At 40.6% G+C, this 26,056-nt stretch overlaps 1 protein-coding gene across 1 annotated transcript; it reads right to left on the bottom strand.

Annotated features, from left to right (window-relative positions):
* Positions 1 to 25,611, bottom strand: LOC136051300 (maternal embryonic leucine zipper kinase-like). Its single transcript, XM_065740661.1, has 17 exons — positions 25,420 to 25,611; positions 23,988 to 24,073; positions 23,429 to 23,545; positions 22,154 to 22,297; positions 21,304 to 21,372; positions 20,196 to 20,288; positions 18,977 to 19,075; positions 17,749 to 17,817; positions 17,081 to 17,179; positions 16,112 to 16,198; positions 14,673 to 14,801; positions 10,234 to 10,371; positions 9,305 to 9,524; positions 5,674 to 5,767; positions 5,069 to 5,237; positions 1,090 to 1,193; positions 1 to 450 (listed from the first exon to the last, which is right to left on the bottom strand). The coding sequence occupies exons 1-17, from the start codon at positions 25,481 to 25,483 to the stop codon at positions 273 to 275; spliced, it is 1,959 nt and encodes a 652-aa protein (XP_065596733.1). The 5' UTR covers positions 25,484 to 25,611; the 3' UTR covers positions 1 to 272.
* Between the last annotated feature and the right edge of the window lie 445 nt (positions 25,612 to 26,056).

Raw genomic sequence — 26,056 nt, forward strand, 5'->3', positions numbered from 1 at the left:
AAAAACGGAGAAGTGGAGCTAGGAGATAGTTTAAAAATTTTTATTTCAGTCAAGTTACAATTGCAGAACATGTTGCAAAAGTTGACAAGTTCCATTAAAAAAAAAAAAAAGGAAATATGCAGGGGGAATATAAAGAAAGGGGGCGGTTAAAACTATGAGATAAGATTTCTTAAATACAGCTGTGAAGGAGATCACAAATTAGCTTTCCAAACCGATTTTTCTAAAATGATGGTTAAAGCTTCAGTACAACATTGTGGCTTTCTCAGCAGCAGTCACATTTGGCAGCTAGATAAAATGTCTTCCACCAGGCTCTCGTAGACCCAAGCATCACCTCCAAGCCTCTGCCTCCTGATACCAACCGCTTCATTTTTATCGAGCTGACACACTTCTAACTCAAACTTAATAGATTCTTTGCCAAAATCTGGCTTCGTTTGGCATTTCAGGATATAGCTGTACAAAACAAAGGAGAAGAAAAATAATCATTTAATCAAGTTTCAAAACTAGCATTTAATGGTTTTGAATGAATAAAAGAGCTTTGCAGGAAGTACTCCTCTGGCAGTCACATGACTGAGCAAACAGCCCAGGATGAAGTCAGCTGAGAGTTGTGAACACCGAAGTCTGACAATTATGCCTTCAGAGGTCCCTTCCAACTCTAAGGATTCTATGATTCTATGACCTCTTGGCCAAATATTTATGCATTTTAACTACCAGGAATGAATGTTACAGTTAGACATGTTATCTCTCCCAGTTGTCTGTCTCAGATTTGTGACTATATTATAGCTAAACTTTTGTATCAACATTTTTATTACAGGGGTAGGACGACACTCACAATGGCCTCTAAGTGCTATGCCATCATTAACTGCTTCATATTTGTCAGAGAGCTCTATGGGAGCTCATTTAAAGCTGTTTTGTGTCATGTGGACAATTTTTAATGCACATATTCATTTAATGTTCCCTATGCTTTTTCTAAAAGTATTATGTTTTACAGATTGGGACAGAAAAATAAAAATAAAATATTTGCTTTATTAAGGACTATGGTGCTGACTATTTAGGCATGTACAGGGTGAAGCCATTTTGTTTTCCACTTACCCCTTCTTAATATATTCCACTTGCTTCTTTGAAAGGACGGAGATTATTTCATTCAACAGTTGGTCTGGATTCAGTAGTTGAGTCATGGTAACATTACAGTGTGCCTAAAAGCAGTCAGCTCATTAAAAAAAAAATCATAGAAAATATATTTTTCCTAAAATTGAAGATATTACAAAAACTTTTCATGCCAAAAGCTGCAAAACATTTATCCACATTGACAAACGCTTCAGTTCCCCAGTATAATCATCATTAAGACACCGGAATAATAGCAGGAACACTAACCAGCAACTTCTGAACAATTAATATCAAAGCATGTACTAATTCTAGTCCAGCACAAAATCTAAAGCATCAGTGATGGCCCAGGGAAGCAAAGTCATGGGTATGCAGTCAGAAGTGCTTGCTTGACAGGATTACAGAAGACGGCCATGAAACCATATTTAGAGTACCCCCCAACACTACCCCTACCACACAGTGGGAAAAATGTCTATACTGTGTTGCTTTGCTGAGACTGAATGCTTAAAATGTCAAGGAACACACATGGTTCTATGAGGCTTTTCTATCCCTTAAGTATCACAGTGAAAAAAAAAAACAACAGCAAAACAAAACAAAACAACAAGGTAATTTCCTACCTTAAGTTTATGGTTGCAGTTTTGTTTGTTTATATCACATCTAATACTATACATAACAGATTTGTCCACTAAGTGACTGCTGCAACATTTAGACACCCATGTGTAGAAAAGAGAGGGGGTACACCAACTGTCATAAATCACGAATACACAAATACTATCACTGTCATAGAGACAGACCAGAGAAGACAGAATGAGCAATGAACACAGGTAGCGGATGTAAAAGGCAGAGTGAAAAAAAGGAAAAGAAGAAAGTTCTTCAATTTCCTGTTCAACCTAGAACATGCACAAATCCTTTCCATAGCATCTGCAGCAAAATATATGAAGTTTCATCTTCCACTAAGGTAATTCAGTGCACCAGTGATCCTGCATAAGGCTATGTATCATTCTGCATCAGTTTCTCTTGTCCAAGCTTCTAGAGACACAAAATTTCATTTGTTTCTGGTTGCTCAACATCCTGAAATATTAGTGTAGTCTGGACTCTTGTCAAATTAGCTGGTTAGGTTTGTAGTTCCAAATGTCTTGAAACGGTAAGTGCCACCTGATGATTTAACAAGCATCACTTTGTTAAGCTTCCAGATAAGAGTACAGAAGCTGAATTGCATTTAACCAAACAGCAAAACACAAAGTAGTCCTCTTCCTAATAGACAACCTTGGATGCATCGACCACGAGACAGCTGAGTTCAGGATCTTGCATGGTAGAAACATGGCAATAATTAGGACTGCAGCCCTAGACTTCAGGAGAACCAACTTTGACCACTCCAAGGGCCTAATATCCCATGGGTTAGAGCACTGGAATGTGAGGGAGTCCAATACAGCTGGTAGACATTCAAGCACCACTTCCTTCAAGCTCAAGACTGGGGAACCCTTATGAATAAGAAACCAAGTGCAGGTCGCAGGAAACCCATAAGGATGAGCAAGGAGCTCATGGGAAATCTCAGATAGGAAAAAGAAAGACTATGGAATGTGAAAAAGGGTCTGTCCACTTGGGAGAAATATAGGAATGTTGTCAGAGCACGCAGGGATACAACAAGGAAGGCTAGGACACTCTTGGAATTAAACTTGGTGAGGAAGGTCAAGGGCAACAAGAAAGGTTTCTGTAACTATACCAGTAGCAAAACGAAGATGAGGGAAAGCGTGGGTCCATTGCTGAATGAAGCGGGTTCCCTGGCAACAAGGGACATTGAGAAAGTGAAGTTATTGAATGCCACCTTTGCATCAGTATTTACTGACAAGATGCCACACAGGAACCCCAGACTCTGAAGGTAAGAGAGTCCAGAGAAAGGAAGACTTCCCCTTAGTCAAGAAAGATCTGGTCAAAGATCGATAGGCAAAACTCAGTGCACACAAATCCACAGCCCTTGATGGGTTGCACCCGCAAGTGCTGAGGGAGCTGGCAGAAGTAACTTCTGAACCACCCTCTTTCATTTTTAAAGGTCATGGAAAATGGGATAAGTGCCTGAGGACAGGAGGATACTCAGTGTCATTCCATCCTTCAAGGAGGGCAAGAAGAAGAACCTGAGAATCTACAGGCCAGTGAACTTCCCCTCCATCACTGGAAAGGTGATGGAGTAGCTTATTGCAATACCTTCAAGCAAGGGAAAGAAAAGAGGGTTATCAGGTGTATTCAACATGGGTTCACCAAGAGGAATTCACAACCATTTTATTTTATATATCCACTTTTATTTTATCCACTCCATTTATCTCATACATCCACAAGTGTATGAGTCCTGACAAGATGTATCCCAGAGTCCTAAGGGAATTGGCTGATGCAGTTTATCTTCATCAATGACTTTCACAGTGGGGTTGAGCACACCATCAGCAAGTTTGCTGATGACACCAAGCTGTGGGGTGCAGCATACACCAGAGGGATAGGATGCCATTCAGTGGGACCTAGACAGGCCTTAGCAGTGAGGCCAGGTGAACCTCATCAGGTACAACAATTCTAAATGCAAGATCTTCCACATGGGTCAAAGCAACCCTCATGAACAATATAAACTGGGCAATGAAAGGCTTGAGCATAGCCCTGCCAAAAAAGACCAGGGGGTGCTGGTGGATGGCAAGCTGGACATGTGCCAGCAATGTATCCTCGTAGCCCAAAAAACTAAGTGTATCCTGGGCTACATGGGAAGCGTAGCCAGCAGGGTGAGGGAGGTGATCCTGCCCCTCTGCTCTGTGCTGATGAGGCCTCATCTGTAGTACTGCATCCAGAGGTGGAGTCCTCAGAACAAGAGAGACATAGATCTGTTGGCGTGTGCCCAAAGGAGAGACACAACAATGATTCACAGGATGGAACACCTTTCATATGAGAACAGGCTAAGACAACTGGGGCTGTTCAGCCTGGAGATTAGAAGGGTTTGAGGTGACCGGATAGTGGCCTTTCAATATCTAAAGGGAGGCTACAGAAAAGAAAGGGACAGACTCTTCAGCAGGGTCTGTAGTTTTAGGACAAGGAGAAATGCTTTTAAACTCAAAGAGGGTAGATTTAGATTAAACATAAGGAAAAAGTCTTTTACAATGAGGATAGTGAGGTGCTGGAACAGGTTTCCCAGTGATGTGGATGATTCCCCATCCCCGGAGATTTTCAAGGCAAGGCTAGATCAAGCCCTGGGCAATCTGATCTAGCTGTGGATCTTCCTGTTCATTGCAGGGGAGTTGGACTAGATGACCTTCAGAGGTCCCTTTCAACTCTAAGGATTCTATGATGATGTCAGGTAGATGAGAGGAGAGCAGTGGATGTTTTTTGTACCTTGACTTCAGTAAGGCTTTGAACAGTGTCTCCCATAACATCCTCATAGACAAGCTTAGGAACTGTGGGATAGACAACTGGACAGTAAAGTGGACTGAGAACTGGTTGACTGGTAGATCTCAGAGATTTGTAATCAGTGGTACAGTCTAGTTGTGCCTTCCTTATGAGGAAAGTCTGAGAGACCTGGGGCTGTTCTGCCTGGGGAAGAGAAGATTGTGAGGGGACCTTATCAATATTTTATATCTGAATCATAGGTGTCAAGTGGATGGAGCTAGATAATTTTCAGTGGCAACAAGCATTAGGACAAAAGGCAATGAGTACAAACTGGAATGCAGGCACTTCCATACAGGAATGAGAAACAGCCTCTTTACTTTGAGGGTGTCATAGTAATGGAACAAGCTACCCAAAAAGACTGTGAAGCCTCCTTCTTTGGAGATATTAAAAACTCACCTGGATGTTTTCCAGTGCTATTTAATTTAGATAAATTGCTTTGGCATAAGCAGGACTAGCTGATCTCCAGAGTACAGAATTTTTCACAAGGCTATTCCTAATTGTATTTAAGAAAAGCTACCCTTTCCATAAAATATTTCTCTAGCAAACATACCTTAAGTTTTCTCAGCCCAGCTCTAGTGAATCGTTTCTTTTTGCTTGGTGTAAGCATTGTAATCACTTTATCCAGGCCTCTTTCAAGGCTTCGAAACAGTTCAGCCTTTCTCTTCTTTTGGCTGCTACCCACATGAGCTAGTTTGAGGTCTAAATCCACAGAATGACACCTGTTACAAAACCAAATTAATTAGTTCTTTCCTCAGCATTCAGACAGTAGTTATTTCAGACACATTATTAGAGTATTACCAAATGTGACAGAACAAAGAAAACAAAAGCAAGCGTAGTGAGAGTTTCAGCTTACAAGTCAGTTGAGCTTTAAAGTCAGAAATGCATTTTAAAACTGCAGCATTCTAGGAAAACAGAACAAGATGGGATTTATGTTATGGAAAATAGCAAAGCATTCTGAAGATAAGTGACTTCTAATTTTAATTTTTTTTTCTGCTTTCAGCATGTCCCGCTGAATACAGAAAGAGGTTTCAGGGAAGTTTTAACCAAGAGAAAGGAAATATAGCTTGCCGTTGTGAAAAAGGATTCCTTGGCTGTTCATGGATTAAGGTAGCACTGCTCTAAACCAAAAACATATACAGATAACTGGACATTTACCTTCTCTCAGGAAGATCCTCATTTGCTGTCGTTTCATATGTATTTATTGGTGTTTCTGGCTTCTTAATAGGGGTGACTGTTGTGCACTGGCTCTCTGAAAGACAGTATCCAAACCAAAGCTTAGAGGATTTCTTTTTCTTCAGTCAGGATTCCTCATGTTTAGTAATTAACTTTTTTAAAGCCAGCCTCCTATCTATCTCTAGTCTGCACCTTCAGAGTGATAAAATAGGTTTTAACTAAAATAACAAGACTACAAAAGAAAACTGAGACTGATTTCTCCAGGGCTCTATAAGTCAGTCCTCGAGATCAACTGCTTCGGAATCGATACAGCCGGAGCTGCAGTGTCACATTTTGAGGTACAGGGGGGTTTTCGGGAGGTTCCTGTCTCACGGGAACCGAGCGAGAGCGGCTTGTCCCTTCAGCTCCCGGCAGCTCTCTGTGAGAGGCTGACCTGGTGTAGGCGTTGCCAGGGCAACGGCACCCTGGCCCACACCCTCAGCTCTGAAAAGGCCTCAGGTAGAGCAGCGACAAGTCACTGCCCACCAGGCATAGGGAGGAGTGATCTACAAGTGAGTACCACCCCCTTACTGTGCTGCTGTAGGTGTGGGAGCTCGTGTGGCAGGGTGCAGGATTACTATCCCTCCTCTCTTGCGAGTTCATCCTATTTATCGCCAGTCTGTGTCTGAAGGGTTGTGTTTTATTTTTATCTTAAATTTTTTTTATATATATATATTTATTTATTATTAGTAGTATTATTATTTATTTTTTATTATTTCGTTATCATTCATATATATATTATCATCATTATTATTATTACTTTACACTATATTTATTTATTTATTTATTTTATTCTTTTTATTTTTGTGCCATGGTCTCTACTAGACAGAGGGCTTGCCTTAAAAAGGCTGTGGCGACCCAGACAGAAGGTCTGCCTAGAAGTGTGGCTACACAGGTCTCTGGTTGCAAGGAGTGCCAGAGCCTGCTGCTGCTGGAGAAGGGTGGCAAGCAGTTCTCCTGTGTGAGGTGGGAGCAGGAGGAAGATCTGCTTAGCATGGTGACAGAGCTGAAAGGAGGTTGAGAGACTGAGGGCCATCAGGGACTGTGAGCGGGAGATTGACTGGTGGAGTAGCTCCCTAGAGCGCCAGAGAGAAAGGCACCGGGGAGATCCCCCGCAGTTGGTGGTGGACTCCCTGACCTGTCCCCGTTGGGCAGAGGGGGGGGATCTGAGGGATGGGGAGGGCTGGCAGAGAGTCCCTGCTCAGAACTGTAGACAATCTCATCCTCTGCCTACCTCATGTCCCCAGGTCCCTCTAAGCAATAGGTTGCAGAGTTGGACATTGAAGGGAGATAAGGGGGGAGGTGCGGGAAGATTTCCCCCAGGAGGTCACCAATGGCAAGGCAGTCAACTCCGTGCACTGAGACTGCCAATGCCAAGAAAGAAAGAAAGAAAGTGTCACCTTAGTGTCTTCTCTTCTCCAGGCTGAGGAGTCGCAGCTCTACCACTTCCTGAAGGGGGGTTGTGGTGAGGAGGGGGTGGGCCTCTTCTCCCAGATAACTAATGACAGGATGAGAGGGAATGGCCACAAGTTGTGCCAGGGAAGATATAGATTAGATCTGAGGAAAAAATAATTCTCTGAAAGAGTGGTCAGGTGTTGCAGTAGGCGATGTGGGAACTCTTGTGATGTAACGCGATGGGAGTAGGCACCTGCGGGGTGATACCGGATGTGACGCGATAGAACCCCTCCCTTGCTCTGTTTCTGACTATGTGGTAGCTTGTTGGGAGTGCCACATTGGCAGTAGAATGCTTGGGGGTGTGGACACACAATGCATATAAGCGAGTGCTTGCAGACAATGAACGCCATTCGCTGCTCACCACATTGGTGTGAAGTGCAGTCATCTGGCTCTGGCCGCAGGGTCAGAGTGCACACCCTTGTGGAGCCAGTCGTAGACCTTTAACACAACAGTCAGGCACTGGAATGGCCTGCCTAGGGAGGTGGTTGAGGCACCATCCCTAGCGCTGTTCAAGAGCGTTTAGATGAGGTGCTAAGGGATTTGATTTAGTAGTTCAGTGGGTAGGGAAAGTGATAGGAGGATGGTTGGACTAGATGATCTTGTAGGTCCTTTCCAACCTAATGTATCTATGAATCTTTGAAAAGTCAAATCTCTGAAGGACCACTGCAATTCAGTATTACAGGTCTGGCAGGGATAAGGATTAGAACTGCTTTCTTTCTATGCCACTGGTCTCAGGACAAACACTGAGAAATTTGCTATGTCAAAAAGTTGTGTTCTGCGTCAAGTTAGTTCCTTTATATGAAAGGTGTGAATTAAATGACCACAATTAAGGTGTGAATTACATGACCTACATGTTAAGTAACACCCTAAAAAGTTTTAAGGTCCACATGTTGGAATAGAGTTCTGTGAAGCAGTTTTGAATTTGTGGAGAGTTTAATGGTAACAACTCAATCTAAAAGCCCATAGATTCAGCTTTACATAGCAGCAGTTGGCCTTGGACAGTGATGTTCTCAACGTTCCCAATAGATACTCCACCATTTTTTTTTATTTCTAAGTACTAAGTATAGGTTGTACTACTAAGTAAGAACTTCCAATACAAAATATCTAATTGTTTAACTCAGGAATATCTAACAGAAATGTGTGGAAACCATACTTCTGCACTTCTCATTTAAGAAATACCTTTAAAATTACTTTTTAAACTTATCATAAGACAAACACCACAAGTTACCACATACAATCTTAAGACAAAAATAAAACTATGTGTGAACAACTAGCCTTTGTAATGCACCTCACTGAACACTTAACAAAGGAAAGTGATATGTCCAATAGCCCTTAATAATTTAAATAAGCCTGCTAAGATCTAGTGTTTCTGAACAATATTCCCTAGCATTCAGAACAGAATAATCTTAGATTCTAAGAAATGCTTAATATTTTAAGGGGCAGAGTTAACATGTACAGTTATCAACACTAGAACAGGCTGAGTACAAATATTTCAGAAACTCAGAAGAGCTGATACAGCGTGGATACATTTCTGTGGTCCACCACATAACTGTAGGTATATATATTGTTAGCCTAAGTATTTTCAATGCCATGCTGAACAGATACATGAAAGTACTGGTATACGATACAATGAGAAATCCAGTAACTTAAGTTTCTTTTAGCAAGATGCAATAAAAGCACACTTAAGTAAAAGCATACCATTTTCTTTCACTCAAAATAGTTGCTCAGAAAAAGATATAATGAACGTTGAAGAAATTTTCTACTAAATCTCCATGGAAAGTGGAACCACATGCTAGTTTTAGGAACACAGGACTTGTCTCATTGTCTGAGTGCATCTAAAGGCACACTACTGTGAAACTGTGATAACTTCTATAATTAATAGATGAGTAACATGCCCTGACATATGGTTAAACCTCTTGTAGTACTTTGTCAGATGTACAGACTGGTGAATGTATGTGCTCTGATAAAAAAAAAAAAAAAAAAACCCCAAATCTTCCAGAAACAGAAGTTAAAGATCTACAAGTATTGTGTTCATATTTAAATTAAAAACAAACAAACAAACAAAAAAACCTCCTAAGCTACACACGTTCTACGCTTTCATTTGTTAGATACAACATACCTTTGAAGATAGGTTCCTGAAAGGGTATGTACTGCTTCTCAGTCTGATTCATGGGAAAGTGGGCCTTTGGAGCAGGAAGCACGAGGGGCCGTTCATTTCTTAATGCTGACTCTGCATTAACATTTTTTTTGTTTGCATGCTTTTTAGATGCCACTTTTCTTGTCACTGGAGTTGACAGTGTGAATTCCATATCACCTGGTTGAGTATCATGCCTTGAATTCTGCCAGAGATATAACAAAATAAAGGTATTTTGATCACATCCAGAGAAGTTACTGTCAAGGAAATTCTAACATCTAAGCAGGTCAGACACAACGCTTATAAAAATATCATACACTGTTTGTCTATTGAACAAAATAGTTAAAAAAAACTCTTCAGCACCTCTGATTCTCTCCTAGAATGAGTTTGCTCCTTGCAGTCAAATGCCATTCCTTTATTTGTTCATCTAAAGTCAACATTTAAGATTACTCCTCACCAACTTATCTAAACAAAGCTATGAATTATCATTTGGCTTAGCTGCAAAATTCGAATTGCTTCACTGTGGATTTTTTTGTCCAATTCAGAGAGATTGAATTTCTTTCGGTATCTTCAAAATTCTGTCCAGGTCCAGCCTAACTCAAAAATCTTGTTCACTGTGTCTATCACTTTCCCACTGCATTTTAAACTCCTCATTGACTCCTTTACTCATTCCCTTGCTGTTTCTGTGCAAACCAAATATTAAAGTTAAGGTCCTCATCAAGCAAATCATGACCTACAGGTAGAAGGCACCAAAATTTACGCCAAACATACTTCTTTGCTCAACCTATATCTCCCTTTGCTCAAGGTCCACTAGATACTTAAATATGTAATAAGCATTATATACAAGGAGAAGTAGATTTCTGGATTAAGAATTGTATTTTTCTGAAATAAACTAGCATTAGTTCTTCAGATACCTGCTTTGTTCTGCGAGTACTTAGAATAAACTCTTCTAAGGGAGATTCTTTAAACAGAGAAGCTGCATCAGAAAATTCCATGGATCCAAATGCACATGGCACATCACTGCAGTCTGGCACATCTTCGTATGTCATAGCCTTTTCAGACTGAAAAGAAAAATTGAATTGAGATTCTTTTGCAGGATTAAAAGGAGGAATTCATCAGAAAAAATAATATCAGTAAAATCTAAATATGTTTTCTTTGTAAGCTCAAGCCATTTATCACAACCTGTGCCAAGAAGAGCAGCATCTCATAGCCTTTGATTTGAAAACTTGGACCACAGGCTCTTTTCACCAAAAGTCAAATAACAGCCTAGAAAGAACCTTAAGAGAAGAGTGTAGTGAAGTCTTAAAGAGAGTCGCATAAGTCATATCCAAAACATATTTTTATGGAATCGGTAACACTGCTTGAACCAGCATTTGGAAGCCTATGAATAAGCCCAGGCAAAAGTTACTTACTGTATCATGGAATTCATGATTTCAGTCAAGATTTATAACCTTCATGTCTCACACCACATATGACTGTTACATCAAAACATCCTTTGTTTCTAACATCTTTTTATGATTTCAGGAACCAGTTACTTACGGATTTATTTCATATCATTTCACCAAAATGGCATACAGCTACTTTATTAGTCCTGAGCTAGAAAGGAAGCATTTTTGGAAACTGTTTGCAAAAAGACTGTGTTATGCATATTCTTGTGCCATCAAATTCATAGAATCACAGACCGGGTTGGCAGGGACCTCTGGAGGTCATCTGGTCCCACACTCTTGCTCAAACAGGGCCACTTAGAGTAGGTTGCCCAGAACTATATCTGTTGCCTTTTGAAAATCTGCAAGTAGGGAGATTCCACCACATTTCTAGCCAATGTATGACAGTGCTCAGTCACCCATGTATAGAATTTTTTCCTGCTGTTTAGACAGAATCTCTAGTTTCTGCCCATTTCTTCATGTCCTGCCACTGGGCACCAATGGAAAGAGCCTGGCTACACCTTCTTTGCATTCTCATTTTAGGTATTTAATCACACTGATAAAATCCCTCTGAGCCGTCTCTCCTCCAGGCTTAAAAATGCCAAGTTATTTGAAAGGTTCTGTTTTCTTACTTGCTTGTCTTCACATGAGACCAGTTCTAATTAGAGGCACTTGCTAGTTGGGTATTTTGGCAGTTTGAGCATGTATTCACTTGTGTTATCTACATTCAGGCAAGTAAAGTTCGTCCTAAGAACTGCAGAAGGACTAATAGGCTGCAGTGTTACGTGGACATGATTTTCATAATCACACATGAGGGCATAATGCGTATTCTAAATATCAGTACTAGCCAGATCTAATTTACCTGGCACCCATATCACAAGTAGAATAGAGTAACTTCACTGTTGCTGAACCCAGAAAAAATAATGATCTGGGTGTCAAAGACTAACTCACTGTGATCACAGAAATCACATTATACCTATTCAGCAACTCTTATGATACATGATGTGTTATCTAGAACTGGTAATCTTAGAACTCTCATCAGTATTACACAGAAGCTGTATGAATGAACTGAAATGATTTACATGCAAGTGAATCAGATGCCTAATAATGTATTTATTCTGAGAGTTTGTCTTTACACAAAATAGCACATTTAGCTAGCTTCATTTTACACTGAATATCAGCGCTCAAGAAATGGTTTATATTATGTCTGCAATTTTATTGAAAGCTTCAAGTTTGTCAAATATGATTACCACTGACATCACATATAGCTCCACATTATATATGTGATCACAAGCAACCTAGAAACTTCACTAGAAACTTCAGACCATTTCCAAAGTACTGTATTTACACTTGGCTACTAAAGTATGGGAAAAGAAATTACCATCAGAAATAGCTACAGATAAAATTGTTCAAGAATCCAAGTCTCCAGAAAAAAAGTAAACCAAATCCTCTCCAAAATTGTGTCTTAAAACAAAAAACAGATGAGAAAGATGAGTTCTTCCTACTTTAACCACCCACTCATGTAACAATCACGTAATTTCAAAGTATGCTGCCCCGATGAAGAATGAAGATGCTTCAGAAAGCCTTTCTTACTAAGCCAAATAGAACAAGGTACCAAAACATTTAGAGCCAAACATGGGAAGGTGCTCTAAAAAAGTAAGAATCACAAGAGACAACCAGGAATGCTTACACAGTCCAAACAATGCACAATTTTAGTTCCACAGTCTGCCAAGAGGAGTATAGGCAGTACTCACAATGCATCAAGTATGCAGCTTATTCCAGTCAGGGTATTTTGTAGTACCAGCCCAGCTTGCTAAAACATTTTAATGAGCAGTCTGTACTGTTGGTATAAAACAGTTCAACTGGAAGAGAACTTCACAGATAGTCCAGTCCAGTTGTCTCACTTCTTCAAGTCTAACCAAACCTTAAAAGATCTTTATGCATAAACCTTAAAGCATAGAAGTGTGACCATGACCAGCAGGTCAAGGGAGGTGATTCTGCCCCTTGGCTTTTATTGGGATTCTATCTTGAGAACTGCATCAGATACAAAAAGGACATGGAGTTGTTTGAGCAGGTCCAGAGGAGGGTACAAAGATGATCAGAGGGCTGGAGCACCTCCCCTATGAGGACAAGCTGGGAGAGATGGGCCTGGAAAAGAGAAGGCTCTGTGGAGACTTTATAGTGGCCTTCCAGTACCTGAAGAGGGCCTACAGAAAAGCTAAGGAGGAATTTTTATAAGGGTAGGTAGTAACAGAATTAAGAGAAACAGCTTTTAATTGGAAAAGGATAGATGTATACTAAGTAGGAAGAAGCTCTTTACTTGAGCGTGAGTCACTGGAATAGGTTACTGAGCAAGGTTGTGGATGTCCCCTCCCTGGAAGCATTCAAAGCCAGGCAGGATAGGACAACCTGGTCTAGAGGGCCTATATCCCTGCCTATAGCAGGAGGGTTGGAAATAGGTGATCTTTAACATCCCTTCCAACCCAAAATATTCTGTTTCTTTTCAATGATTTTATATATATGAGGTTACTGTACTTTGATTTGTTGAGCTACTTAAATATTGAGAATGATCTTACACAGAACTTGCTTAGAAGACACAAATAAATTTGCTAAAGCCTAGGCCCACAGACAGCTGGACTTTTACCTAGCTGTAAATAAGGAAGGCCACAGAGCTGACTCTAACTGCAAGATATGGAAGTAAGACAGTCCTGAAGGACTGGAGAAAACAGATCACCATGAGACAATGAAAGAAACCAATCCAGAGTAGAAAGATCTCCAGCCTCAATATTGGTCACTATTGGTTAGCACGTATGAGTGATAGGCTGGGAAAAGGGTATTTCTTTGTTCTAGGTCCTTCCTCAAGGGCAATCATCTTGAGTTGTTTTTATGACTTCAACTCTGTATGTCTTTTTTTTTTTTGGTGGGGCACCAACCACCTCCCTAGGAAGCCTGTTTCAGCAGTTGCAACACTCACAGTAAAGAAACGTTTCCTACAGTGTGGTCTGAAGCTCCACCAGTGTAGGCCTGTGCTATTTCTGCATGTTCTATCATTGGTTCCTAGGAGTGCACCTTCTTCTGCACTCCCCTTCTGAGGGAGTTGCAGAGAGCAAAGAGGTTACCTCCTGGCCTTCTCTTCTCCAGACCAGACAATGCAAGTGCCCTTAGCCTCTTCTCAGAGCACACACCTTCAATCCTGTTAACAGCTTTGTTCCCCTCCTTCTGGCTGCCAAGGCACACTGCTGGCTCGTGTTGAACTTGTGGTTACCAGAACCACTAGAACCTGTCCTGAAGTGCTGCTCTGCAGACACTTGTCTCCTAATCTGTACATTTGTCCATCCTCATTCTGTTGCTGGTATAGTACCTGGCACTTTACTGTGTTAAACTCCATGCCACTGCTTATTGCCTAATGCTCTGATCTATCTAGATTCTTCTACAATGCCACTCATCCCTCCTGGGAGCCTACAGCACTTCCCAGTTAAATAACATTAGAAAACCTGCAGAGGATGCACTCATCTCCTGCATCCAAGTCATCGATTAAAATGTTGAACAGGACTGCTCTAAAAATGGAGTGTTGGGAACACCAGTTGTGAGCACCCACCAGTAGTTGGAGCCCTATTCACTCTGACTCTTTGAGCTCTGCCATTGATCAACTTCAATACTCAGAACAGCCTATATCTGCTCATTTCACGCTTGGATAACTCTCCTGGAAGGATGTTGTGGGGGACAGGATCCAAGATCTTACTGAAAGCTAGAAAGATTACATCTTCTGCCTTCATACACTAAGTGGGTGGCCTTAACATAGAACAAGATTTGATGACCAAGACTTTGGCTGGCTCTACGCATGCTGTCTTACCTACGTAAGATCTATGCAGCCCTTCAGCACATCGAAGCACTTTTACCAGAATATTGTGCTGAAATCTAAAACTTACCCTTAAGTTTGCTGATTGTGTTGTACTGGCATGTCCTGTTTGTGATGGAACTCTTAAGTGAATGCACTTGCCACGAACCTTCTTGGACAGAAGCAAGAAATATGTTGCTGACATCTGGTCGTAGTTCCACTAGAAAACAAAAGTATTTAAAGCTTGACAGAGAAATTGTCAGTACAAAGAAAGCATACTGTTCTAAAAATTTCTGCATGCCTGGAATATTTTCCCCCTGATATGCAACCATCCCTTCACGTCTGCTCACATTAGAGCAGTTTCAGACCTCAGTTGATTCATACAACATGTTTGAGATAAAGAAGCAGACTATGCTTGCTTTTGCTTGAAAGTCAGTGTGTAGTACAATTGCTGAAAGTGGAAACTAAAGAAGGTGCCAGAATCTCTCTGCTGAAGTGAATGGCGAAGTTCCTGTTAATTCAGCTGGTACAGAATTTCAGCGGGACTCCCATTTTTGGGGGTCACGTTTCAGCCCAACTCCAAGGGGCACTGATATTCATTCAGCAGCTTTTTGACTACTATGAGGACCACAGGTCCGATGCTTGACAGGCTCACAGTGTAGTACAGTTAGCTTGAGTTACTTATAAGCCATTATAAGTCCTTTGATAAAGGACTGTGAAAATATCACAGATAAAGTGGAAGAACTTATTCCCCTTGTAGGTAGATTATTTCCTGTACTTGAAGAAAAGTAGCAATGACTCCACAAATGAGCTTCTTTTGGTAAAATTTATATTTTACATCTATTTCTACTAAAGTAATGTGGAAATCTTAACAATTCTTCCAAGTTCTATCACATTCTATTTAATAAAAAGACAATTCATTTTCAAGTGATAATTTTCAGATTCAGGTTAAAGCCAGAGTGTGCATCATGTTTTAAATCTCACCTACAACTTAGAATGTCATTATTGATATTTATACAATACCTCAGTTTAGCTCTTCTCATTTATTTTCAAAAGTTACTGGAATTGACAGTTTCTATAAGAGTTTGTGAATTGCAATTCCCAAAAACTTGTTTGATTGTCTGAGTGACATATTTTCCACTTATTATTGAAACATTTCAAAGCAATGAGTTAAGCCAGCATGTGACATCTGTTGTTCATCCGTAAGTTTCTGTTTTAAGTCCATTTGGTCTTCCAGAGATTCATAAGGATTTTAGCATGGTAAAAAACAACAGAAAGTCTTAGGAAACACAATTAAAAGAGAAAAAAACAACAAACGTGAACTTCACATATGTAGTTATTAGCTACAGCTAGACTGTGAAGTTCTGCAGGGGTACCTTAGCTCTGAAAGGTATGAAAAATTTCATGTTTGAGAATAGGTATGCATTAGTCTGTTAATACAGTAAGTTATTTTCTGAAATAGTGGGCCTAAAGACAACAAATTACTGACATTATTACCTCTTATTATTACAATTATTATTGAATTATTACCTCTGATATTAATGCTGATATACTCTCTCTACTCTGGTTGTGAAACACAGAAAGCTCTGTTACACAGTCTTCATCAAGGTGTCCTAGCTGCAAGAACAAAAACTATACTGAAGCTACGATTTTCAAGTCATCTGACAGAGCCAAATCTCACCATGTCAGTGCTCTGATGTGCAGCAGTCAATTCAGTAATTAGCCATGGTTTCAGATTTCCTGTTTTAAATAGTTAGAATCCTGTCTGAATATTGCAGGAGTAAACAGAGTTATTCAACTTCAGCAACTAGACCCTCTAAGGCAACAGGTTCTGAATTCAAGTACAAAAGCCTGCCAGCAGATGAGACATTTTACAGAGCAGAAGTTACACTTTTCTTTCGTCTTAAATAACTAGTTAAGTGGCACGCTCAGCCCGCTGTTTGCATGTGCAGCGAAGCTGTTCTTCAGAGAAACAGTGGCACCCAGTGGCTAACAGCAGGCATTGACTGCAAATACACTGCAAAATCTCCCCCACACACTCCATTTCCCACCCAAGCCCCAACCCTACTTCCCCAGCCTCTCACACACATAAAACAATTGTGAGACAAGGAGACAGTGAGGACAAACACACTTCCAGAGAATCATAGAATTGCTTGAGTTGGAAGGGACCTTAAAGACCATCAAGTTTCAACCTCCCTATTCTAAGCAAAGTTTCCACTCACCAGATCAAACTGTCCAGGGCCCCATTCAACCTGGCCTTGAATACCACCAGGGATGGGGCATCCCTACCTCCTGCTGTATCCACTGCACCACTCTGCAAACTTTCTGAAGGTGCACTCAGTTCCGCTCTCTCTCAATTCACCCTCTCGATGAGGATGTTGAAGAGCACTGGTCCCTGAGCAACACCACTTGTCACTAGCCTCTCTCATTCTGTGAGGATGGCAGTGGTCCAGAAAAGATTCCAGAACATAATTAGGCTTCTTTAGTAAATGTACTTACTGGGCATTCACTTTCCCACTGAACAGCATCAGAATAACTTTGCATGAGCCAAGGGTGACTTAGCAGACATTCAACTGTAATCCGCTTCTCTGGGTCTACCTAGTGGGCAGTAACATTCAAGCTGTTAATTAAATCACTGAGAAGAACTGAAGAGACAGTTTGACTTTTTCTAAGAAAGTCAAGGTGCCTAGAAGCACAAATAGAAACCAGCAGTATTTCATCACTTCACCAACAGGAAGGTCAAACACCTGAGCTGTGAAGAACAGTTACGGAACTGATAGTTTCAGAAAAAGTTCCACAATCATTTTGCATTTATAAAACTACTTAGATGTAGCCCAAATGCATAGTCTGTTCAGCTTCCTTTATGAAACACCTTTTGATTACAAACCACTTTTATTTATACAGCACAATTAAGAACATCCGAATGCAAGCTGCTTGAAGACTATTTAATTACTCAAATTTTAATTATTTCTATAACTGGTAACTAGTACTATGTTATTATCTGAGAATTTTCAGCAGAAGGCAATGCTAACCTTTTTTCAAGGATTCAAAGGCATGGAACAGTGTAACTTGCTTAAACACTGAATATTTTCTAAGTACTCCATCAATGTTTTGAGCTTACACAACAGCATTTTATAGATCAATCTGAATAGAAGCAGCACTTTTACCTGCAGCAGCTGGTCAAGTAGCAGCGTACTACCAGGTGAAAGCCACTCTGGAACAGTGTATTTTCCTCTCTGCAATTAAAAGTAAAGTTAATTAAAATAAATAAAATAAAATAAAATAAAATAAAATAAAATAAAATAAAATAAAATAAAATAAAATAAAATAAAATAAAATAAAATAAAATAAAATAAAATAAAATAAAATAAAATAAAATAAAATAAAATAAAATAAAATAAAATAAAATAAAATAAAATAAAATAAAATAAAATAAAATAAAATAAAATAAAATAAAATAAAATAAAATAAAATAAAATAGGATTTAGAATGAACCTTGAGCAGTTAGCTCAAAATAAACTGTTACATTGTTTGGATGATGTTGGCATTCCTTTTCCTTCAAAATGTAGGAACAGGCATACACAAACTTAATTTTAAGAATCACTTGAATAAATTTAATGGTATAATTAGCATTTACTTGACTGAAGGCAATGCTAGAAGGCAAATTTCTCACAAGAGTTACAAAATGCATAAGATCATACCAGAAATGCTTTGTTCTAGAGAAAGTTATGGCACATACTCAATTTCCTTAAGTATTACCCAAATGAAGCAATATGTAGCATTACAGGGAGAGGAACACTGCACACAGGTGCTACAATCCTGATTAGATTCAAGCAGCTTTCTTAAAACAATTCTGAGTTTTAGATTCCAGGACACTTCAGGATCTATAATGTGTGAAATTCAATTCTACAGCAATGTAGAAAACTGCTGAATTTTGAAGGCAATCTATGGGGTCCTACATTTCTGCCTCAGTCTGGAAGAAGAAATTCTAATAGCAAATGCAGAACTTTGCTCTTCCTAGACATGAGAAGAGCTGGCATTTAATAACATTCATTTCTGGTAAATCAAACAATATATTTACATTCCTAATACAGGTAGTGTAGGGAGCAGCCAGACCAGATACAAAATTCTAGCCCACTGGCAAGAAGATAATTCTTAAACTCTGTATGCTATCATCTTACAGGATAAGGCTACATTACCACATAGGACAGCAAAGTACAGTACCAAATCCACAGAATACTGGTAGACAAAGCAGCTAAAAAAGGGACAAGATTCAGCAGACAGGCTTTTTCACCAGCAGCATAGTTCAGCATGTTCTGCCATCAGAAAAGCAAGGCCTCTTGTCATGCTCAGCTACGTCCCTTCTCAGTGTACTCTAGCACAATTGATACCTACTATTGTCCTTCTGTAGACTGTCATCATATTGTCATCATCAAAAGGAAGAAAGCCACACAACAGAGCATACAGCAGTACACCCATGCTCCAAATATCTGCCTGAAAAATAAAAAGACAAGTTTACAAACCCAAAGCACCTAAAATGGCTTGCTGACACTGTATTGTTCACCCTTGCCAAAGCCCACATAAAACCCATGAAAAACTCTCTCTCAGAAAAAGAACCTTACAGTCTCAGAGGAAGAGTACAACCCTAATTCTTCAACTGTTCTTCCACTCAGAGCACTACTAAAACCAGATCCTCATGTTCATCTTAGCTCATCATGCTGCTTCAGTACCTTTTTATCTACAAGGATTTCACTGTCAAAAATGAAATCAAACCCATCACAATGGATTTAGCACAGTTATGTATTACTGGCTACAACAAGAGCAGTCAGCGCAGTCACCTGTGAAGTTCTGCTGCTGTTCTGTTTATGTATAGGCACAACAAGGCTCATACACCTCACAGTGCCATTCTCACTCTGACTGTAAAGAAAAAGGAGCTTTGAAAAACAAAGCAAGAATTAGAGGTGTCATAAAACCATGACAAGAGGCCAACAGCAGTGGTGCAACGGTACCTGAAAGAATCACTCCATCTTTAACAGCACAGCAACTCAAGAAGTATAAGGGCATTCCAAAGTAGAGTAGTTTGGACAGATTAACAAATACAAGTAGTGGGTTTCTAAGTTCTAGACATGAAATCAAAGTTGAAAAATCTTTCACATTTTCATTTCTCAGTTTTAGTACATTGAACAATGCAATGGAAACAAGTCTTCATACACTACTTAGAAGCTAAAGACAAGCCTGACAAAACATGCAAGATCCTGAGATTTCACAAAAATTTGACAAGTGACGGATAGTTAACAGAGCAAGTTGCTCTTTCAAAAATTTAGTAATAGAAGATCTTTGAAATCACTGTTTTGTACAGCACTAAAACAGGGAACAACTGGGATTAGCCAGAGGCAAACCAGCCAGCTACGTGAACTGAGGCCAACTGCACTTTTCTAATCTGTGACATCTGACAGCTTCTGAGAACTACCGAGTAATGCAAACCAGCAGAACTCAGGAGGGAAACCAAGTGAGTATATCTGAACTCCACTGCCTTTGAATGTTCTGTGGGGAGGGAAGGGGAAGAGGAGAGAGGGGGGAAAAATAATCAAAAAACTAAAACCTGTCCACTCACCTGTGAGCCAATGTACGCTTTTCCCTGGATGAGCTCTGGCGCTACATATGCTGGGCTTCCACAGCATGTCTTCAAGAAGTAATCAAGGCCTCCCTGGAATAACAGAGGAAATAAAGAGAAGAATTTGTTTTAACAGAGTATATGTCTTCTGGTAACAACACTTCAGAAGCCTTGGAAGCTTCTTCTGCTGTGTGTTCTTTCATTCATTGTATATTCTGCCTTCATTCAGTAGGTGAATTCACAAAGCAAATATTGTCTGAGATCACAAGTATCATATAAATTTAAAGATTCCAAGCTGCTCACTTATCTAGTATCCTCGGCATGATGCATTATTTTCCTCAGCTGATCATCTAATAAGATAAACTGACTGTGAAAACATGAAACTTGGAAAGAAGTAAAGCAAGGCTATCAGGCTTGAGGCTCGCTGGTCGTTTACAATATTTAATGCAGCGATTTCACTAACTTTATGAAGAACCACTGATATAAAATACTTTCATATTCAGAGTATCCTATTACCTTGTTCTAAACAGGTCAGAGCAAGATGAAATTGTACCACTGAGATGACAACCTGTTCTTGATTACCTGCACAATGCTCTAACTTTGGAGGAAAAATGTCTCGATGACAAGTAATTCTCTTTGAATCAGTAAGGCAATCTTCCCAATAAATTCTTTCTTACTGACACCCACCTTGCAAACTAACTAAAGGCTCCTAGAAACCAGTTTTAAGATCAAGAAACAATTCAGTTCAAGCATACGTAACCACAGGATCCGTATATGTCATCTGAAAAACTCATTCGGTGCTATCCACAATCTCAAGCTACGTATACATCTTTTGAAGAAAGATTTACACCTATTAGAGACCCTTGCATAAGTCAGAAGGTGATACACATACAAGATTATCTACATCTTAGACTATGAAAATAGGAAGTTTAAGAGAACAGAATCTAACTGTGCTTCTGAGCAAGCTGTTAACCACTCTCACAAAGTTAAGGCCCTTCCAAGCAAGATGCAATTGCTTGTCAACCACAGGAACAGCTTGAATTTAGGGTGTTTGGACAAGTCCCTGTTGCATACTGTTATCAAACATGCAATACACAGATACACTTACCTTTGGCTTTGCACAGAGTCCAAAGTCTATCAGCTTCAAATTATGTTCCTCATCAATCAGCAGATTTTCCTGGTGAATGGAAAAGCAGTCAGGAACGCTTCTCACCAAGTGGACAAGGAAATGTATTTTGTCTTCCATTATTTCTTGTTGTGGTCAGTGGTTAGCAGTGTACTAAAAGCGCTCTCTCTTTTAGAGATCTTCACTGACTGCTAACAAGTACCCATCTTCTAATATCCCAGGTGGGAAATACTAGTTTTTATCTGCTGGAAAGGGCCTGGGGACTAGGAGGACAAGTGGTGATAGACCATAAGCTGAATGCAAGCCAGCAGCATGCTCTGACAGAAAAGAAGTACAACCATATCACAGAATTACAGAATTGTAGGAGCTGGAAGGGACCTCCAGAGATCAACAGAATTAAGATAGCTGACTTAAGGCTGGCCAGAGGGATATACCATACCATATGACATCAAGTGGAAGGAGTTTTGAAGGGGTTGGGAATTTATCTGGTTCTCTTCCACTACTACAACACTGATCAGTAGGTGGTGAGCAATTGCTTTCGCATTTGTCATAACTATTATCCTTTTTCTTTTCTCTATCTCCATAAATAATTTTACCTCAACCCATGAGTTCTACATTTGTGCTGTTTTGTTTCCCCTCCAATTCTCTTCTGCATTCCACTGGAAAGGAGGGGTGTGAGTGAAGTACTGTGTGATGCTTAGCTACCTGCCAGGTTAAACCACAACAAAGGGATAACTTCCTCTGTTTCCCAATGGAAAAAAAAAAAAAAAAAAAAAAAAAAAAAACCATGTTCATTATTATTTATGAAAGACGAACTACTGTTCAGGCTTACTGGTTTGATGTCTCTGTGGGCATAACCCTGACTGTGAACATAAGCAACTGCTGAAACAATCTGTCGAAAAAATGCTCGAGCTTCCTCTTCTGAAAGGCGGCCCTTAGAAACAATGTAATCAAACAGATCCCCTCCAGGACAATACTGAAAGAAAGGTAAAGTCATCTGAAAATGTGTTTAGAATGTATCAGAGAAAGATAAGTGACAATGAGAGCACAGAAAGCACTCAACAGCACCTACAGGATTCTTCCATTCCTTGCGCTTAATCAGAGCAGTACACACAAACGCTCCAGTCACACCATGGGTCATCGCTGTGGCAGATCAAACAAGCTGAGAAGTCTGAACCTTGCCTCAAATTTTGTAACCGAAGTATCGCACTCATGTCATGGGTAGTACAAATTACTCAGGACATGACAGCAACTTGGGAGCTCTGGTTCCTGCAGACCTTTCAGATGCTACTTTAAAAAACTGAAATGTAAGTCAGTAACAAGGTTTTATGACTCTTGTTATTGGTATTCCACATCATAACATCATGTGAAACACTGGGAGTTAAAGAGTTAATGCTCCATTTCCATGGACTGACAAATTACTGGGCACCTGGTTCTCAGAAGAGAACTACATACCCCAGAGAACTCATTTTCTATTCAGAGGGAAAAATAAAAGTCCTAGGACTTCCTCTTTTTGCTGTGCATCTTGGCAGTGGGAGCAACCTTGCCATCTCGCCTTCAGCTTTAGAGTAAGGCTTTCAGTTTCAGATACACTCTCATTTTATCTGATTTATTAACACCAATTCCAATTATATTGTATATTAGATCAGAATAAAAAATAACACAATATCTTTTTTAGTAAGTCAGCTTCCCTCCTCAGATCATTGCCACTGTTCTGTTTTTAGGCCTCCCTGCCCTTTCACAGAATCTCAACCCCCTGCCCTTCTCCCCCCTTTCCCTTTACCAGGGCTTGGGTCTGTGGTGCCCTGCCTCATCAGCCACAGAACCAGGCCAAACCAGCCCATAAACTATTGACAGTTAGAAAATAAAACTAGTTCACCTACTGCGAATGCTGATTATTGTTTTTTACAAAAATACAGAATGTGTATGTGTGTATATATATATATATACACAACGTTTTCTACTTAATTTTCAAACCAATGGATCTTGAACCCATTCACCACTGAGATATTTAAGAATCATTTAATTTCATCTTTATTTTTATATTATTGTGTACTGCTAACGATAAAAACAGTAACCTTAAGAGTGGCAGAAACATATTTCTTACCTCTAAGATCATGAATATTTTCTCTGATGTCTCTATTACATGATACAATCGGCAAACATGTTGATGACTTAAGTTCTTCATGGCATCAATTTCTGTTTTAACACGAGGCAAGTCATCCTTAAAAGACCATAAAAGCAAGCTACAAAATCGCTAATTTGACACACCACGTACCACATCTGACTACTGTGGAACATAAAATGTCAAAGCATATATATGACAGTTCAACATCTACTCAGCAATGGCTGACATTACTCGCATAGAAATTCTGGAACACAGATCTGCAAAAGCTGAAACATAAAATGTCTAGTATTTTAATTAGCATTTTGTTGAAGTTGCTGTAATAGTATTGAACTTCTACTTTACAGCTAAAGAATATCACCCTCTGCACAACACAGAACAAGATTTGTGGTAGTCTGTTAAACTTTTTCCTATTCTACAGCATCTTTCAAAAGGCAGTTGGACTAGTAGGCTGCATTTCTATATGCCACTGCCCTGTGTTCTTGACAACTCCACAACATCAACATAAAGCATTATCAAATTAAAATATCTTTTGGCTTACCCCTAAAGCAACTTTGTCCATGATTTTTATTGCAACTTTTTCACCAGTAAGATGATGTCGTCCAAGTTTTACCTTTGCAAAACCACCTAAAATTCAAAATACAGATGCATAAAGTTGGGTGTGAATATTTCTCTACCATAATATTACAGATAAAGCAGAGTACATTGCATGTAATCATAGAATCATAGGGGTTGGAAGGGACCTCGAGAGATCATCACATCCAACCCCCCTGCCAAAGCAGGTTCCCTACACCAGGTCGTAGAGGTTAGCGTCCAGGCGGGTCTTGAATATCTCCAGAGAAGAAGACTCCACAACCCCCCTGTGCAGCCTGTGCCACTGCTCCGTCACCCTCACCGTAAAGAAGTTCTTGTGCACCTTCGTGCGGAACCTCCTGTGCTGCAGCTTCTGTCCGTTCCCCCTTGTCCTGTCTCCACACACTGCTGAAAAGAGTCTGGCCTCGCCACTTCGTCCCCCACACCTCAGATATTTATAAACCTGGATCAGGCCCCCTCTCAGTCTTCTTTTCTTGAGGCTAAAGAGACCCAGTTCACTTAGCCTTTCTTCACAGGGGAGATCCTCCAGGCCCTTCACCATCTTTGTGGCTCTGCGCTGGACTCTTTCCAAGAGATCCCTGTCTTTTTTATACTGGGGAGCCCAACACTGGACACAGTACTCCAGATGAGGCATCACCAGGGCAGAGTAGAGGGGGAGGATCACCTCCCTTGACCCGCTAGCCACACTCTTTTTAATGCATCCCAGAATGCCATTGGCCCTCTTGGCCACGAGAGCACACCGCTGGCTCATGGACAACCTATCGTCCACCAGGACACCCAGGTCCCTCTCTACAGAGCTCCTCTCCAGCAGCTCATCCCCCAGCCTGTACTGGTGCATGCAATTATTCCTCCCTAGGTGCAAGACTCTACACTTTCTTTTGTTAAATTTCATCAGGTTTCTGACTGCCCAGCTCTCCAGCCTGTCCAGGTCTTGCTGCATGGCAGCACAGCCTTCAGGCATGTCAGCCAATCCTCCCAACTTCGTATCATCAGCAAACTGAGGGTGGCCACTATCCCCTCATCAAGGTCATTGATGGAGATGTTGAATAAGACTGGACCCAGCATGGACCCCCGGGGGACACCGCTGGTTACAGGCCTCCAACCAGACTGTACCACCAACAACAACCCTCTGTGCTCTGCCAGTCAGCCAGTTCTCAACCCACTTCACTGTCTACTCGTCTATCCCACACACCCTTAGCTTTGTTATAAAATAACGTTTTAATTAGAAGAAAAGCTGATTAGCATAATCAATTTCCAACTATTTTCAAAATTCTATTTCAAGTTCATACACTCAGAACCTGACTTAGTGCAGTTAATCTGTTCTCTGAGAAATTACAGAGTGGAGAAATAGACTGTTTTTGTACAAAGATTACGCTTACCTGTTCCAATTGTTTCATGTAATTCATAGTACTTGAGAATTTCCTCATAGTTGCTATCAGGCATTCTGAAATCCGCAAGAACTTGAGATCCTCCAAGCACCTGCGATGAGGAAGTGCAAGCAGCATTCACCTTCTACTTTGGACACGTGCTTAGAAGCAGAAGGGACACTTGCGGCAGCTCCAGCACCGCACGTCCCCACACCAAAATGTGTGCCCGCTCACCTAGCAGTGAAGACAAACCCTGCATGACGCTGACTTCCTTTAGCTTAACAATACAGAACGCCCGTGGGGCTGGACTACAGCTTTAGGAAGCAGTGGAAGCCTTTTCCTACAAGTCTTTGCCTCTGCGGTTCAGCACAGAGCTCCCTCTGCAGATCGCCCAGCGCCCGAGGGAAGGCCACTCCCACCCGGATGAGTCGCGCTACCTCAGCGGAGAGAGGCACGAAGCGCTACTCCGAATTCCCCAAGTTCTCTTTGCAGGGCTACCCCGCCTCCTCCGCATACCAACACTGCGCTCCGATGGCTCTCGGGATGCAAGGCCGGACAGAGCCAAACAGGAGCGGGGACACACAGCAACTCCGCAGATCGCAGCTCAGTGTGGCAGTTAACATTTGAATTTCGTTACTAGGAACGCGCG

The sequence above is a fragment of the Cyrtonyx montezumae genome, unplaced genomic scaffold (genome assembly GCF_038088225.1).
Source record: "Cyrtonyx montezumae isolate F1298 unplaced genomic scaffold, pur_monq_1.0 scaffold_29, whole genome shotgun sequence".
NCBI lineage: Eukaryota > Metazoa > Chordata > Aves > Galliformes > Odontophoridae > Cyrtonyx > Cyrtonyx montezumae.

Bases quoted from the DNA above. Each gene is read 5' to 3' on its own strand.
- LOC136051300 (XM_065740661.1), bottom strand. From the start codon at position 25,483: ATGCCTGATAGCAACTATGAGGAAATTCTCAAGTACTATGAATTACAT. The intron at 17,818-18,976 runs GTAGGTATCAAT...TTTTAATTGCAG, and splicing joins CAGTCTACAGAAGGACAATA to AGAGGAAAATACACTGTTCC. The intron at 451-1,089 runs GTAAGTGGAAAA...TGTTTTGTACAG, and splicing joins GTGGAATATATTAAGAAGGG to CTATATCCTGAAATGCCAAA.